The sequence below is a fragment of the Ascaphus truei genome, unplaced genomic scaffold, assembly GCF_040206685.1.
Source record: "Ascaphus truei isolate aAscTru1 unplaced genomic scaffold, aAscTru1.hap1 HAP1_SCAFFOLD_1178, whole genome shotgun sequence".
Classification (NCBI taxonomy): Eukaryota; Metazoa; Chordata; class Amphibia; order Anura; family Ascaphidae; genus Ascaphus; species Ascaphus truei.
The window spans coordinates 42,386-58,845 of record NW_027454048.1 but is presented as its reverse complement, the minus strand read 5'-3'; the positions used below and the strand labels follow the sequence as shown (position 1 = coordinate 58,845).

At 61.1% G+C, this 16,460-nt stretch overlaps 1 protein-coding gene across 1 annotated transcript in view; it reads right to left on the bottom strand.

Annotated features, from left to right (window-relative positions):
• Positions 1 to 3,368: 3,368 nt before the first annotated feature.
• The window catches only part of LOC142475345 (uncharacterized), a 34,105-nt gene continuing 21,013 nt past the window's right edge, over positions 3,369 to 16,460 (bottom strand). The window contains exons 5-7 of the mRNA XM_075581263.1: positions 15,773 to 15,963; positions 15,002 to 15,225; positions 3,369 to 3,848 (exon numbers count right to left, since the gene is read on the bottom strand). Coding sequence (XP_075437378.1) covers positions 3,625 to 3,848; positions 15,002 to 15,225; positions 15,773 to 15,963 — 639 coding nt within the window. The 3' untranslated portion in view covers positions 3,369 to 3,624. The remainder of the gene's footprint in view (positions 3,849 to 15,001; positions 15,226 to 15,772; positions 15,964 to 16,460) is intronic.

The following is a 16,460-nucleotide window of genomic DNA, read 5'->3' as shown; positions in this document are numbered from 1 at the left end:
TCCCTCTACTAGACCCCCCACCTCTCCTCCCTCTACTAGACCCCCACCTCTCCCCCTCTACTAGACCCCCCACCTCTCCCCCTCTACTACACCCCCCACCTCTCCCCCTCTACTACACCTCTCCCCCTCTACTACACCCCCACCTCTCCCCCCTCTACTACACCCCCCACCTCTCCCCCCTCTACTACACCCCCCACCTCTCCCCCCTCTACTACACCCCCCACCACTCCCCCCTCTGCTACACCCCCACCTCTCCCCCCTCTGCTACACCCCCACCTCTCCCCCTCTACTACACCCCCACCTCTCCCCCCTCTACGACACCCCCCACCTCTCCCCCTCTACTACACCCCCCACCTCTCCCCCTCTACTACACCCCCCACCTACTACACCCCCCACCTCTCCTCCCTCTACTAGACCCCCCACCTCTCCTCCCTCTACTAGACCCCCACCTCTCCCCCTCTACTACACCCCCACCTCTCCCCCTCTACTACACCCCCCACCTCTTCCCCTCTACTACACCCCCCACCTCTCCCCCTCTACTACACCCCCACGTCTCCCCCTCTACTACACCCCCACCTCTCCCCCTCTTCTACACCCCCACCTCTCCCCCTCTACTACACCCCCCACCTCTCCCCCCTCTACTACACCCCACCTCTCCCCCCTCTACTACACCCCCACCTCTCCCCCCTCTACTACACCCCCCACCTCTCCCCCTCTGCTACACCCCCACCTCTCCCCCCTCTGCTACACCCCCACCTCTCCCCCTCTGCTACACCCCCACCTCCCCCCTCTGCTACAACCCCACCTCCCCCTCTGCTACAACCCCACCTCTCCCCTCTGCTACAACCCCACCTCTCCCCCCTCTGCTACAACCCCACCTCTCCCCCCTCTGCTACAACCCCACCTCTCCCCCCTCTGCTACAACCCCACCTCTCCCCCCTCTGCTACAACCCCACCTCTCCCCCCCTCTGCTACAACCCCACCTCTCCCCCCTCTGCTACAACCCCACCTCTCCCCCCTCTGCTACACCCCCCCACCTCTCCCCCCTCTGCTACACCCCCCACCTCTCCCCCTCTGCTACACCCCCCCACCTCTCCCCCCTCTGCTACACCCCCCACCTCTCCCCCTCTGCTACACCCCCCACCTCTCCCCCTCTGCTACACCCCCACCTCTCCCCCCTCTGCTACACCCCCCACCTCTCCCCCTCTACTACACCCCCCACCTCTCCCCCCTCTACGACACCCCCCACCTCTCCCCCTCTACTACACCCCCCACCTCTCCCCCTCTACTACACCCCCCACCTACTACACCCCCCACCTCTCCTCCCTCTACTAGACCCCCCACCTCTCCTCCCTCTACTAGACCCCCCACCTCTCCCCCTCTACTACACCCCCCCACCTCTCCCCCTCTACTACACCTCTCCCCCTCTACTACACCCCCCACCTCTCCCCTCTACTACACCCCCACCTCTCCCCTCTACTACACCCCCCACCTCTTCCCCTCTACTACACCCCCCACCTCTCCCCCTCTACTACACCGCCCACCTCTCCCCCTCTACTACACCGCCCACCTCTCCCCCTCTACTACACCCCCCACCTCTCCCCCCTCTACTACACCCCCACCTCTCCCCCCTCTACTACACCCCCACCTCTCCCCCCTCTGCTACACCCCCCCACCTCTCCCCCCTCTGCTACACCCCCCACCTCTCCCCCCTCTGCTACACCCCCCACCTCTCCCCCCTCTGCTACACCCCCCCACCTCTCCCCCTCTACTACACCCCCCACCTCTCCCCCCTCTACGACACCCCCCACCTCTCCCCCTCTACTACACCCCCCAACCTCTCCCCCTCTACTACACCCCCCACCTACTACACCCCCCACCTCTCCTCCCTCTACTAGACCCCCCACCTCTCCTCCCTCTACTAGACCCCCCACCTCTCCCCCTCTACTACACCCCCCCACCTCTCCCCCCTCTGCTACACCCCCACCTCTCCCCCCTCTGCTACACCCCCACCTCCCCCCTCTGCTACAACCCCACCTCCCCCCTCTGCTACAACCCCACCTCTCCCCTCTGCTACAACCCCACCTCTCCCCCCTCTGCTACAACCCCACCTCTCCCCCCTCTGCTACAACCCCACCTCTCCCCCCTCTGCTACAACCCCACCTCTCCCCCCTCTGCTACAACCCCACCTCTCCCCCCTCTGCTACAACCCCACCTCTCCCCCCTCTGCTACAACCCCACCTCTCCCCCCTCTGCTACAACCCCACCTCTCCCCCTCTGCTACACCCCCCCCACCTCTCCCCCCTCTGCTACACCCCCCCACCTCTCCCCTCTGCTACACCCCCCCACCTCTCCCCCCTCTGCTACACCCCCCCACCTCTCCCCCCTCTGCTACACCCCCCACCTCTCCCCCCTCTGCTACACCCCCACCTCTCCCCCTCTGCTACCCCCCACCTCTCCCCCCTCTGCTACACCCCCCCACCTCTCCCCCCTCTGCTACACCCCCCTACCTCTCCCCCCTCTGCTACACCCCCCACCTCTGCTACACCCCCCCACCTCTCCCCCTCTACTACACCCCCCACCACTCCCCCCTCTGCTACACCCCCCTACCTCTCCCCCCTCTGCTACACCCCCCACCTCTGCTACACCCCCCCACCTCTCCCCCTCTACTACACCCCCCACCACTCCCCCCTCTACTACACCCCCACCTCTCCCCCCTCTACTACACCCTCACCTCTCCCTCTACTACACCCCCCACCTCTCCCCCTACTACTACAGACCTACAATAATATCGTTCTGTTTATTTCCCATCCTGACAGATTAATAACTAATAACATCGTTCTGTTTATTTCCCAACCTGACAGATCAATAACCAATAATATCGTTCTGTTTATTTCCCAACCTGACAGATCAATAACCAATAACATTGTTCTGTTTATTTCCCAACCTGACAGATCAATAACCAATAACATTGTTCTGTTTATTTCCCAACCTGACAGATCAATAACCAATAATATCGTTCTGTTTATTTCCCAACCTGACAGATCAATAACCAATAACATCGTTCTGTTTATTTCCCAACCTGACAGATCAATAACCAATAATATCGTTCTGTTTATTTCCCAACCTGACAGATCAATAACCAATAACATCGTTCTGTTTATTTCCCAACCTGACAGATCAATAACCAATAACATCGTTCTGTTTATTTCCCAACCTGACAGATCAATAACCAAAATCCTATACACAATAAAACAATTAGTCTCATTAGCAGGATTCAGTCTGAATGTTTCGGACACACCACTACTTACACGTCATAAAAGCAAAGGATCCCCCGCGCACGCAATGAGACCCCCAGTAGCATGATAACATGTTAAGCAGCGTTTATTGTTATTCGTTATAACAGAACGGTGGAAATAATTGGAGTATTACCTAAAACACGCGGAGTATTACCTAAAACACGCGGAGTATTACCTAAAACACGGCGTTACCGTAATAACGACAACATTTCTTCATATTAAATAGAATTATTCAAACATTTTTATATATATATATTAAAATAACGAATGTTGGTGAGAGTTATATTATTAGAGAAACACATTCATTACAATACGGAAAGCAGGATTATTCACGCGTCGCAATCACGCCTGCGCTGGGGGGGATGCTTACGGCTATTCCTCGTTCAGATACTGAAATGGCCACGAGGTTCCGTGGCGGGTTCCGTGGCGGGTTCCCTGGGGGCTGGTTCCGTCGCGGGTTCCGTCGCGGGTTCCGTGGCGGGTTCCCTGGGGGCTGTAGAGGAAACAGGCCGGCGATGTCTCCAGGGGGCTCAGACAGGAGAACATGGGCTGGGAAGGGAAACAGTGATCCAGTAAGGGCACCGTATAGTAACGCCGAGTATCTATACACTGATAGTGATCACGCCGCGCTGTATAATGATGCAGAGTATCTATACACTGATAGTGATCACGCCGCGCTGTATAATGATGCAGAGTATCTATACACTGATAATGATCACGCTGCACTGTATAATGATGCAGAGTATCTATACACTGATAGTGATCACACCGCACTGTATAATGATGCAGAGTATCTATACACTGATAGTGACCACGCCGCGCTGTATAATGATATTATTAGGGTGAGGGTCACAGGCTGTGTATGCTAGAGAGAACTTGCAGTGTGTGCTTTCCAGCATGTAGGAGGTTAAACTCCTCTGCAGAGACAATCAGCTAGGACTGTTCCAGTGAACTGCTGATTGCTGCCTGCCTTTAAACCCCTTTTGCAGTCTGCCAGAGCTGAGAGACTTCACCCAACCAGGAAGGACACTGGTTGGTACGGTTCCCCAGGTCTGCTATACGCAGGGCTTGCTTGGTACCCCCACCCAGCAGTGGAACCTCCACGCAGAGGGATTTCCTGGAGACTCCTGGGATGAATATATGTTGTACTCTATAGTTTGTAGTGTTTGGACTGGTACTAGCCTAGCTAGCCAGTCGGATAGTTAGGCTGCTCTGTCTAGTTAGCCTCCCAAATGTGGAGTAGGCTTTTGCTTTTATGATTTGGTTCTGCCTTAAAGGGGCAGTGTGCCTACAATACTTTGTTTTGTAACCCAAGGGTTTGTTAAAGCCTCAAACACACTGTGGATTCTTTCTGACCCTACCACAAGGCTGTCCTGCCACAACTGATAATGACCATGCTGCGCGGTATAATGATGATGAGTATCTATACACGGCTAATGAACATGCTGCATGATGATGAGTATAGGGGAAATAATGAGAACCAGAAGATTTCCCCAACGATGAGACATATATATATATATATATCCCTGCAGGGATCAGTGGCATGGTATCAGTGGCACGGTCACTGCTCTCTCTAATAACGCTGGTCTCTTACCCTGGCACTGCTGTGGCACAGTGGCACGGTCTCTTACCCCGACCCTGCGCTGCTGTGGCACGTATCAGTGGCACGGTCTCTTACCCCGACCCTGCGCTGCTGTGACACGTATCAGTGGCACGGTCTCTTACCCCGGCCCTGCGAAGCTGTGGCACGGTATCAGTGGCACGGTCTCTTACCCCGGCCCTGCGCAGCTGTGGCACGGTATCAGTGGCACGGTCTCTTACCCCGACCCAGCGCTGCTGTGGCACGGTATCAGTGGCACGGTGTCTTACCCCGGCCCAGCGCAGCTGTGGCACGGTATCAGTGGCACGGTGTCTTACCCCGGCCCTGCGCTGCTGTGGCACGGTATCAGTGGCACGGTGTCTTACCCCGGCCCTGCGCTGCTGTGGCACGGTATCAGTGGCACGGTCTCAACCCCGACCCTGCGCTGCTGTGGCACAGTATCAGTGGCACGGTCTCTTACCCCGGCCCTGCGCTGCTGTGGCACGGTATCAGTGGCACGGTCTCTTACCCCGGCCCTGCGCTGCTGTGGCACGGTATCAGTGGCACGGTCTCTTACCCCGGCCCTGCGCTGCTGTGGCACGGTATCAGTGGCACGGTCTCTTACCCCGGCCCTGCGCTGCTGTGGCACGGTATCAGTGGCACGGTCTCTTACCCCGGCCCTGCGCTGCTGTGGCACGGTATCAGTGGCACGGTCTCTTACCCCGACCCAGCGCTGCTGTGGCACGGTATCAGTGGCACGGTCTCTTACCCCGGCCCTGCGCTGCTGTGGCACGGTATCAGTGGCACGGTGTCTTACCCCGGCCCTGCGCTGCTGTGGCACGGTATCAGTGGCACGGTGTCTTACCCCGGCCCAGCGCAGCTGTGGCACGGTATCAGTGGCACGGTGTCTTACCCCGGCCCTGCGCTGCTGTGGCACGGTATCAGTGGCACGGTCTCTTACCCCGGCCCAGCGCAGCTGTGGCACGGTATCAGTGGCACGGTGTCTTACCCCGGCCCTGCGCTGCTGTGGCACGGTATCAGTGGCACGGTCTCTTACCCCGGCCCTGCGCTGCTGTGGCACGGTATCAGTGGCACTGTCTCTTACCCCGGCCCTGCGCTGCTGTGGCACAGTGTCGGTGGCACGGTCTCTTACCCCGGCCCTGCGCAGCTGTGGCACGGTATCAGTGGCACGGTCTCTTACCCCGGCCCTGCGCTGCTGTGGCACGGTATCAGTGGCACTGTCTCTTACCCCGGCCCTGCGCTGCTGTGGCACAGTGTCGGTGGCACTGTCTCTTACCCCGGCCCTGCGCTGCTGTGGCACAGTATCAGTGGCACGGTGTCTTACCCCGGCCCTGCGCTGCTGTGGCACGGTATCAGTGGCACGGTGTCTTACCCCGGCCCTGCGCAGCTGTGGCACGGTATCAGTGGCACGGTCTCTTACCCCGGCCCTGCACTGCTGTGGCACGGTATCAGTGGCACGGTCTCTTACTCCGGCCCTGCGCTGCTGTGGCACGGTATCAGTGGCACGGTCTCTTACCCCGGCCCTGCGCTGCTGTGGCACGGTATCAGTGGCACAGTGTCTTACCCCGGCCCTGCGCAGCTGTGGCACAGTATCAGTGGCACGGTGTCTTACCCCGGCCCTGCGCTGCTGTGGCACGGTATCAGTGGCACGGTGTCTTACCCCGGCCCTGCGCTGCTGTGGCACGGTATCAGTGGCACGGTCTCTTACCCCGGCCCTGCGCTGCTGTGGCACGGTATCAGTGGCACTGTCTCTTACCCCGGCCCTGCGCTGCTGTGGCACGGTATCAGTGGCACGGTCTCTTACCCCGGCCCTGCACTGCTGTGGCACGGTATCAGTGGCACGGTCTCTTACCCTGGCCCTGCGCTGCTGTGGCACGGTATCAGTGGCACGGTCTCTTACCCCGGCCCTGCGCTGCTGTGGCACGGTGTCAGTGGCACGGTCTCTTACCCCGGCCCTGCGCTGCTGGGGCACAGTATCAGTGGCACGGTCTCTTACCCCGGCCCTGCGCTGCTGTGGCACGGTATCAGTGGCACGGTCTCTTACCCCGGCCCTGCGCTGCTGGGGCACAGTATCAGTGGCACGGTGTCTTACCCCGGCCCTGCGCTGCTGTGGCACGGTATCAGTGGCACGGTCTCTTACCCCGGCCCTGTGCAGCTGTGGCACAGTATCAGTGGCACGGTGTCTTACCCCGGCCCTGCGCTGCTGTGGCACGGTATCAGTGGCACGGTCTCTTACCCCGGCCCTGCGCTGCTGTGGCACGGTATCAGTGGCACTGTCTCTTACCCCGGCCCTGCGCTGCTGTGGCACGGTATCAGTGGCACGGTCTCTTACCCCGGCCCTGCGCTGCTGTGGCACGGTATCAGTGGCACGGTCTCTTACCCCGGCCCTGCGCTGCTGTGGCACGGTATCAGTGGCACGGTCTCTTACCCCGGCCCTGCACTGCTGTGGCACGGTATCAGTGGCACGGTCTCTTACCCCGGCCCTGTGCAGCTGTGGCACAGTATCAGTGGCACGGTGTCTTACCCCGGCCCTGCGCTGCTGTGGCATGGTATCAGTGGCACGGTCTCTTACTCCGGCCCTGCGCTGCTGTGGCACGGTATCAGTGGCACGGTCTCTTACCCCGGCCCTGCGAAGCTGTGGCACAGTATCAGTGGCACGGTCTCTTACCCCGGCCCTGCGCTGCTGTGGCACGGTATCAGTGGCACGGTCTCTTACCCCGGCCCTGTGCATCTGTGGCACAGTATCAGTGGCACGGTGTCTTACCCCGGCCCTGCGCTGCTGTGGCACGGTGTCAGTGGCACGGTCTCTTACCCCGGCCCTGCTGTGGCACGGTATCAGTGGCACGGTCTCTTACCCCGGCCCTGCGCTGCTGTGGCACGGTATCAGTGGCACGGTCTCTTACCCCGGCCCTGCGCTGCTGTGGCACGGTATCAGTGGCACAGTCTCTTACCCCGGCCCTGCGCTGCTGTGGCACGGTATCAGTGGCACTGTCTCTTACCCCGGCCCTGCGCTGCTGTGGCACGGTGTCAGTGGCACTGTCTCTTACCCCGGCCCTGCGCTGCTGTGGCACGGTATCAGTGGCACTGTCTCTTACCCCGGCCCTGCGCTGCTGTGGCACGGTGTCAGTGGCACTGTCTCTTACCCCGGCCCTGCGCTGCTGTGGCACGGTATCAGTGGCACGGTGTCTTACCCCGGCCCTGCGCTGCTGTGGCACGGTATCAGTGGCACTGTCTCTTACCCCGGCCCTGCGCTGCTGTGGCACGGTATCAGTGGCACTGTCTCTTACCCCGGCCCTGCGCTGCTGTGGCACGGTATCAGTGGCACGGTCTCTTACCCCGGCCCTGCGCTGCTGTGGCACGGTATCAGTGGCACGGTCTCTTACCCCGGCCCTGCGCTGCTGTGGCACGGTATCAGTGGCACGGTCTCTTACCCCGGCCCTGCGCTGCTGTGGCACGGTATCAGTGGCACGGTCTCTTACCCCGGCCCTGCGCTGCTGTGGCACGGTATCAGTGGCACGGTCTCTTACCCCGGCCCTGTGCTGCTGTGGCACGGTATCAGTGGCACGGTCTCTTACCCCGACCCTGCGCTGCTGTGGCACGGTATCAGTGGCACGGTCTCTTACCCCGGCCCTGCGCTGCTGTGGCACGGTATCAGTGGCACGGTGTCTTACCCCGGCCCTGCGCTGCTGTGGCACGGTATCAGTGGCACGGTCTCTTACCCCGGCCCTGCGCTGCTGTGGCACGGTATCAGTGGCACTGTCTCTTACCCCGGCCCTGCGCTGCTGTGGCACGGTATCAGTGGCACGGTCTCTTACCCCGGCCCTGCGCTGCTGTGGCACGGTATCAGTGGCACGGTCTCTTACCCCGGCCCTGCGCTGCTGTGGCACGGTATCAGTGGCACGGTCTCTTACCCCGGCCCTGCGCTGCTGTGGCACAGTATCAGTGGCACGGTGTCTTACCCCGGCCCTGCGCTGCTGTGGCACGGTATCAGTGGCACGGTCTCTTACCCCGACCCTGCGCTGCTGTGGCACGGTATCAGTGGCACGGTCTCTTACCCCGGCCCTGCGCTGCTGTGGCACGGTATCAGTGGCACGGTGTCTTACCCCGGCCCTGCGCTGCTGTGGCACGGTATCAGTGGCACGGTCTCTTACCCCGGCCCTGCGCTGCTGTGGCACGGTATCAGTGGCACTGTCTCTTACCCCGGCCCTGCGCTGCTGTGGCACGGTATCAGTGGCACGGTCTCTTACCCCGGCCCTGCGCTGCTGTGGCACGGTATCAGTGGCACGGTGTCTTACCCCGGCCCTGCGCTGCTGTGGCACGGTCTCTTACCCCGGCCCTGCGCTGCTGTGGCACGGTATCAGTGGCACGGTGTCTTACCCCGGCCCTGCGCTGCTGTGGCACGGTATCAGTGGCACGGTCTCTTACCCCGGCCCTGCGCTGCTGTGGCACGGTATCAGTGGCACGGTCTCTTACCCCGGCCCTGCGCAGCTGTGGCACGGTATCAGTGGCACGGTCTCTTACCCCGACCCTGTGCTGCTGTGACACGTATCAGTGGCACGGTCTCTTACCCCGGCCCTGCGCTGCTGTGGCACGGTATCAGTGGCACGGTCTCTTACCCCGGCCCTGCGCTGCTGTGGCACGGTATCAGTGGCACGGTCTCTTACCCCGGCCCTGCGCTGCTGTGGCACGGTATCAGTGGCACGGTCTCTTACCCCGGCCCTGCGCTGCTGTGGCACGGTATCAGTGGCACGGTCTCTTACCCCGGCCCTGCGCTGCTGTGGCACGGTATCAGTGGCACGGTCTCTTACCCCGGCCCTGTGCTGCTGTGGCACGGTATCAGTGGCACACTCTCTTACCCCGGCCCTGCACTGCTGTGGCACGGTATCAGTGGCACGGTCTCTTACCCCGGCCCTGCGCTGCTGTGGCACGGTATCAGTGGCACGGTGTCTTACCCCGGCCCTGCGCTGCTGTGGCACGGTATCAGTGGCACGGTCTCTTACCCCGGCCCTGCGCTGCTGTGGCACGGTATCAGTGGCACGGTCTCTTACCCCGGCCCTGCGCTGCTGTGGCACGGTGTCAGTGGCACGGTCTCTTACCCCGGCCCTGCTGTGGCACGGTATCAGTGGCACGGTCTCTTACCCCGGCCCTGCGCTGCTGTGGCACAGTATCAGTGGCACGGTGTCTTACCCCGGCCCTGCGCTGCTGTGGCACAATATCAGTGGCACTGTCTTACCCCGGCCCTGCTGTGGCACGGTATCAGTGGCACGGTCTCTTACCCCGGCCCTGCGCTGCTGTGGCACGGTATCAGTGGCACTGTCTCTTACCCCGGCCCTGCGCTGCTGTGGCACGGTATCAGTGGCACGGTCTCTTACCCCGGCCCTGCGCTGCTGTGGCACGGTATCAGTGGCACGGTCTCTTACCCCGGCCCTGCACTGCTGTGGCACAGTATCAGTGGCACTGTCTTACCCCGGCCCTGCGCTGCTGTGGCACGGTATCAGTGGCACGGTCTCTTACCCCGGCCCTGCGCTGCTGTGGCACGGTATCAGTGGCACGGTCTCTTACCCCGGCCCTGCGCTGCTGTGGGACAGTATCAGTGGCACGGTCTCTTACCCCGGCCCTGCGCTGCTGTGGCACGGTATCAGTGGCACGGTCTCTTACCCCGGCCCTGCACTGCTGTGGCACGGTATCAGTGGCACGGTCTCTTACCCCGGCCCTGTGCTGCTGTGGCACGGTATCAGTGGCACGGTCTCTTACCCCGGCCCTGCGCTGCTGTGGCACGGTATCAGTGGCACGGTCTCTTACCCCGGCCCTGCGCTGCTGTGGCACGGTATCAGTGGCACTGTCTCTTACCCCGGCCCTGCGCTGCTGTGGCACGGTATCAGTGGCACGGTCTCTTACCCCGGCCCTGTGCTGCTGTGGCACGGTATCAGTGGCACGGTCTCTTACCCCGGCCCTGTGCTGCTGTGGCACGGTATCAGTGGCACGGTCTCTTACCCCGGCCCTGCGCTGCTGTGGCACGGTATCAGTGGCACGGTCTCTTACCCCGGCCCTGTGCTGCTGTGGCACGGTATCAGTGGCACGGTCTCTTACCCCGGCCCTGCGCTGCTGTGGCACGGTATCAGTGGCACGGTCTCTTACCCCGGCCCTGCGCTGCTGTGGCACGGTATCAGTGGCACGGTCTCTTACCCCGGCCCTGTGCTGCTGTGGCACGGTATCAGTGGCACGGTCTCTTACCCCGGCCCTGCGCTGCTGTGGCACGGTATCAGTGGCACGGTGTCTTACCCCGGCCCTGCGCTGCTGTGGCACGGTATCAGTGGCACGGTCTCTTACCCCGGCCCTGCGCTGCTGTGGCACGGTATCAGTGGCACGGTGTCTTACCCCGGCCCTGCGCTGCTGTGGCACGGTATCAGTGGCACGGTCTCTTACCCCGGCCCTGCGCAGCTGTGGCACGGTATCAGTGGCACGGTCTCTTACCCCGACCCTGTGCTGCTGTGACACGTATCAGTGGCACGGTCTCTTACCCCGGCCCTGCGCTGCTGTGGCACGGTATCAGTGGCACGGTCTCTTACCCGGGCCCTGCGCTGCTGTGGCACGGTATCAGTGGCACGGTCTCTTACCCCGGCCCTGCGCTGCTGTGGCACGGTATCAGTGGCACGGTCTCTTACCCCGGCCCTGCACTGCTGTGGCACGGTATCAGTGGCACGCTCTCTTACCCCGGCCCTGCACTGCTGTGGCACGGTATCAGTGGCACGGTCTCTTACCCCGGCCCTGCGCTGCTGTGGCACGGTATCAGTGGCACGGTGTCTTACCCCGGCCCTGTGCAGCTGTGGCACGGTATCAGTGGCACGGTCTCTTACCCCGGCCCTGCGCTGCTGTGGCACGGTATCAGTGGCACGGTCTCTTACCCCGGCCCTGCGCTGCTGTGGCACGGTGTCAGTGGCACGGTCTCTTACCCCGGCCCTGCTGTGGCACGGTATCAGTGGCACGGTCTCTTACCCCGGCCCTGCGCTGCTGTGGCACAGTATCAGTGGCACGGTGTCTTACCCCGGCCCTGCGCTGCTGTGGCACAATATCAGTGGCACTGTCTTACCCCGGCCCTGCGCTGCTGTGGCACGGTATCAGTGGCACGGTCTCTTACCCCGGCCCTGCGCTGCTGTGGCACGGTATCAGTGGCACGGTCTCTTACCCCGGCCCTGCGCTGCTGTGGCACGGTATCAGTGGCACGGTCTCTTACCCCGGCCCTGCGCTGCTGTGGCACGGTATCAGTGGCACTGTCTCTTACCCCGGCCCTGCACTGCTGTGGCACAGTATCAGTGGCACTGTCTTACCCCGGCCCTGCGCTGCTGTGGCACGGTATCAGTGGCACGGTCTCTTACCCCGGCCCTGCGCTGCTGTGGCACGGTATCAGTGGCACGGTCTCTTACCCCGGCCCTGCGCTGCTATGGGACAGTATCAGTGGCACGGTCTCTTACCCCGGCCCTGCGCTGCTGTGGCACGGTATCAGTGGCACGGTCTCTTACCCCGGCCCTGCACTGCTGTGGCACGGTATCAGTGGCACGGTCTCTTACCCCGGCCCTGTGCTGCTGTGGCACGGTATCAGTGGCACGGTCTCTTACCCCGGCCCTGCGCTGCTGTGGCACGGTATCAGTGGCACGGTCTCTTACCCCGGCCCTGTGCTGCTGTGGCACGGTATCAGTGGCACTGTCTCTTACCCCGGCCCTGCGCTGCTGTGGCACGGTATCAGTGGCACGGTCTCTTACCCCGGCCCTGCGCTGCTGTGGCACGGTATCAGTGGCACGGTCTCTTACCCCGGCCCTGCGCTGCTGTGGCACGGTATCAGTGGCACGGTCTCTTACCCCGGCCCTGTGCTGCTGTGGCACGGTATCAGTGGCACGGTCTCTTACCCCGGCCCTGCGCTGCTGTGGCACGGTATCAGTGGCACGGTCTCTTACCCCGGCCCTGTGCTGCTGTGGCACGGTATCAGTGGCACGGTCTCTTACCCCGGCCCTGCGCTGCTGTGGCACGGTATCAGTGGCACGGTCTCTTACCCCGGCCCTGCGCTGCTGTGGCACGGTATCAGTGGCACGGTGTCTTACCCCGGCCCTGCGCTGCTGTGGCACGGTATCAGTGGCACGGTCTCTTACCCCGGCCCTGCGCTGCTGTGGCACGGTATCAGTGGCACGGTCTCTTACCCCGGCCCTGCGCAGCTGTGGCACGGTATCAGTGGCACGGTCTCTTACCCCGACCCTGTGCTGCTGTGACACGTATCAGTGGCACGGTCTCTTACCCCGGCCCTGCGCTGCTGTGGCACGGTATCAGTGGCACGGTCTCTTACCCCGGCCCTGCGCTGCTGTGGCACGGTATCAGTGGCACGGTCTCTTACCCCGGCCCTGCGCTGCTGTGGCACGGTATCAGTGGCACGGTCTCTTACCCCGGCCCTGCACTGCTGTGGCACGGTATCAGTGGCACGCTCTCTTACCCCGGCCCTGCACTGCTGTGGCACGGTATCAGTGGCACGGTCTCTTACCCCGGCCCTGCGCTGCTGTGGCACGGTATCAGTGGCACGGTGTCTTACCCCGGCCCTGTGCAGCTGTGGCACGGTATCAGTGGCACGGTCTCTTACCCCGGCCCTGCGCTGCTGTGGCACGGTATCAGTGGCACGGTCTCTTACCCCGGCCCTGCGCTGCTGTGGCACGGTGTCAGTGGCACGGTCTCTTACCCCGGCCCTGCTGTGGCACGGTATCAGTGGCACGGTCTCTTACCCCGGCCCTGCGCTGCTGTGGCACAGTATCAGTGGCACGGTGTCTTACCCCGGCCCTGCGCTGCTGTGGCACAATATCAGTGGCACTGTCTTACCCCGGCCCTGCGCTGCTGTGGCACGGTATCAGTGGCACGGTCTCTTACCCCGGCCCTGCGCTGCTGTGGCACGGTATCAGTGGCACGGTCTCTTACCCCGGCCCTGCGCTGCTGTGGCACGGTATCAGTGGCACGGTCTCTTACCCCGGCCCTGCGCTGCTGTGGCACGGTATCAGTGGCACTGTCTCTTACCCCGGCCCTGCACTGCTGTGGCACAGTATCAGTGGCACTGTCTTACCCTGGCCCTGCGCTGCTGTGGCACGGTATCAGTGGCACGGTCTCTTACCCCGGCCCTGCGCTGCTGTGGCACGGTATCAGTGGCACGGTCTCTTACCCCGGCCCTGCGCTGCTGTGGGACAGTATCAGTGGCACGGTCTCTTACCCCGGCCCTGCGCTGCTGTGGCACGGTATCAGTGGCACGGTCTCTTACCCCGGCCCTGCACTGCTGTGGCACGGTATCAGTGGCACGGTCTCTTACCCCGGCCCTGTGCTGCTGTGGCACGGTATCAGTGGCACGGTCTCTTACCCCGGCCCTGCGCTGCTGTGGCACGGTATCAGTGGCACGGTCTCTTACCCCGGCCCTGTGCTGCTGTGGCACGGTATCAGTGGCACTGTCTCTTACCCCGGCCCTGCGCTGCTGTGGCACGGTATCAGTGGCACGGTCTCTTACCCCGGCCCTGTGCTGCTGTGGCACAGTATCAGTGGCACGGTCTCTTACCCCGGCCCTGCGCTGCTGTGGCACGGTATCAGTGGCACGGTCTCTTACCCCGGCCCTGTGCTGCTGTGGCACAGTATCAGTGGCACGGTCTCTTACCCCGGCCCTGCGCTGCTGTGGCACGGTATCAGTGGCACGGTCTCTTACCCCGGCCCTGCGCTGCTGTGGCACGGTATCAGTGGCACGGTCTCTTACCCCGGCCCTGTGCTGCTGTGGCACGGTATCAGTGGCACTGTCTCTTACCCCGGCCCTGCGCTGCTGTGGCACGGTATCAGTGGCACGGTGTCTTACCCCGGCCCTGCGCTGCTGTGGCACGGTATCAGTGGCACGGTGTCTTACCCCGGCCCTGCGCTGCTGTGGCACGGTATCAGTGGCACGGTCTCTTACCCCGGCCCTGCGCTGCTGTGGCACGGTATCAGTGGCACGGTCTCTTACCCCGGCCCTGCGCTGCTGTGGCACGGTATCAGTGGCACTGTCTCTTACCCCGGCCCTGCGCTGCTGTGGCACGGTATCAGTGGCACGGTCTCTTACCCCGGCCCTGCGCTGCTGTGGCACGGTCTCTTACCCCGGCCCTGCGCTGCTGGGGAGAGCTGCTGAGGAAGTCGCCGGGTTTGACGCCCCTCTCGGAGGCCGCCATCCTTACAGGGGAGCGGAAGACCTCTGGGATTTGCGCGCTGGCGTCCGCAGCTCCGGTTATCTCTGCCCTGATCTCCGACTCGCTGGTCTCACATCCGCCCCACTTCAATGACTTCAACCTGGGGTAAATAAGGTGGGCGTGGGGTATGGGGAGGTACAGCGGGGGCAGTACAGAGTGGGATTCACTACCCATGGAGACTGTGATGGCAGATACAATAGATTTGTTCAAAAAAAGGTTGGACATCTTTTTAGATGGGAAAGGTATACAGGGATATACCAAATAAGTATACATGGGAAGGACGCTGATCCCGGGATTAATCCGATTCTAGGAGTCAGGAAGGGATTTATTTTTCCCCTTATGAGATATCATTGGATGATGACACTGGGGTTTTTGTTTGCCTTCCTCTGGATCAATCAGCAAGTACAGATATAGGGTAAAGTATCTGTCGTCTAAATTTAGCATAGGTTGTACTTGATGGACGTACGTCTTTTTTCAACCTCATCTACTATGTAACTATGTAACTACTGTGTAACTATGTAACTGATATATAGATGATGTAACTGATATATAGATGATGTAACTGATATATAGATGATGTAACTGATATATAGATGATGTAACTGATATATAGATGATGTAACTGATATATAGATGATGTATCTCACTGGTCTATGCTGCTTTGCTTTTTCCTGAGATCCTGGAGATGGTAATACATAACCATGTCTCTTCTCTCATTCATTCTCTGTCTCTTCTTCTTTCCCCCACACAGCTCAGCAGGGGAGGGCAGCTTCTCTTGCCCGGGGGCAGGTAAACTGCCCCATGCTACGTCCTGCCTAGCTACCGGGTAACTAGACATCTTGTGAGGCAGGGAGAAGGGCGTGTTAGAAATCCCCTATTCGAAATCCCCTTTACTCTCCCCTTATTAGAAATCCCATTTACTCTCTCCCTATTAGAAATCCCCTTTACTCTCTCTCCCTATTAGAAATCCCCTTTTAGTCTCCCCCCTATTAGAAATCCCCTTTACTCTCCCCCTATTAGAAATCCCCTTTACTCTCTCCCTATTAGAAATCCCCTTTACTCTCTCTCCCTATTAGAAATCCCCTTTACTCTCTCTCCCCTATTAGAAATCCCCTTTACTCTCTCTCCCTATTAGAAATCCCCTTTACTCTCTCTCCCTATTGGAAATCCCCTTTACTCTCTCCCCCTATTAGAAATCCCCTTTACTCTCTCCCCTATTAGAAATCCCCTTTACTCTCTCTCCCTATTAGAAATCCCCTTTACTCTCTCCCCCTATTAGAAATCCCCTTTACTCTCTCCCCCTATTAGAAATCCCCTTTACTCTCTCCCCCTATT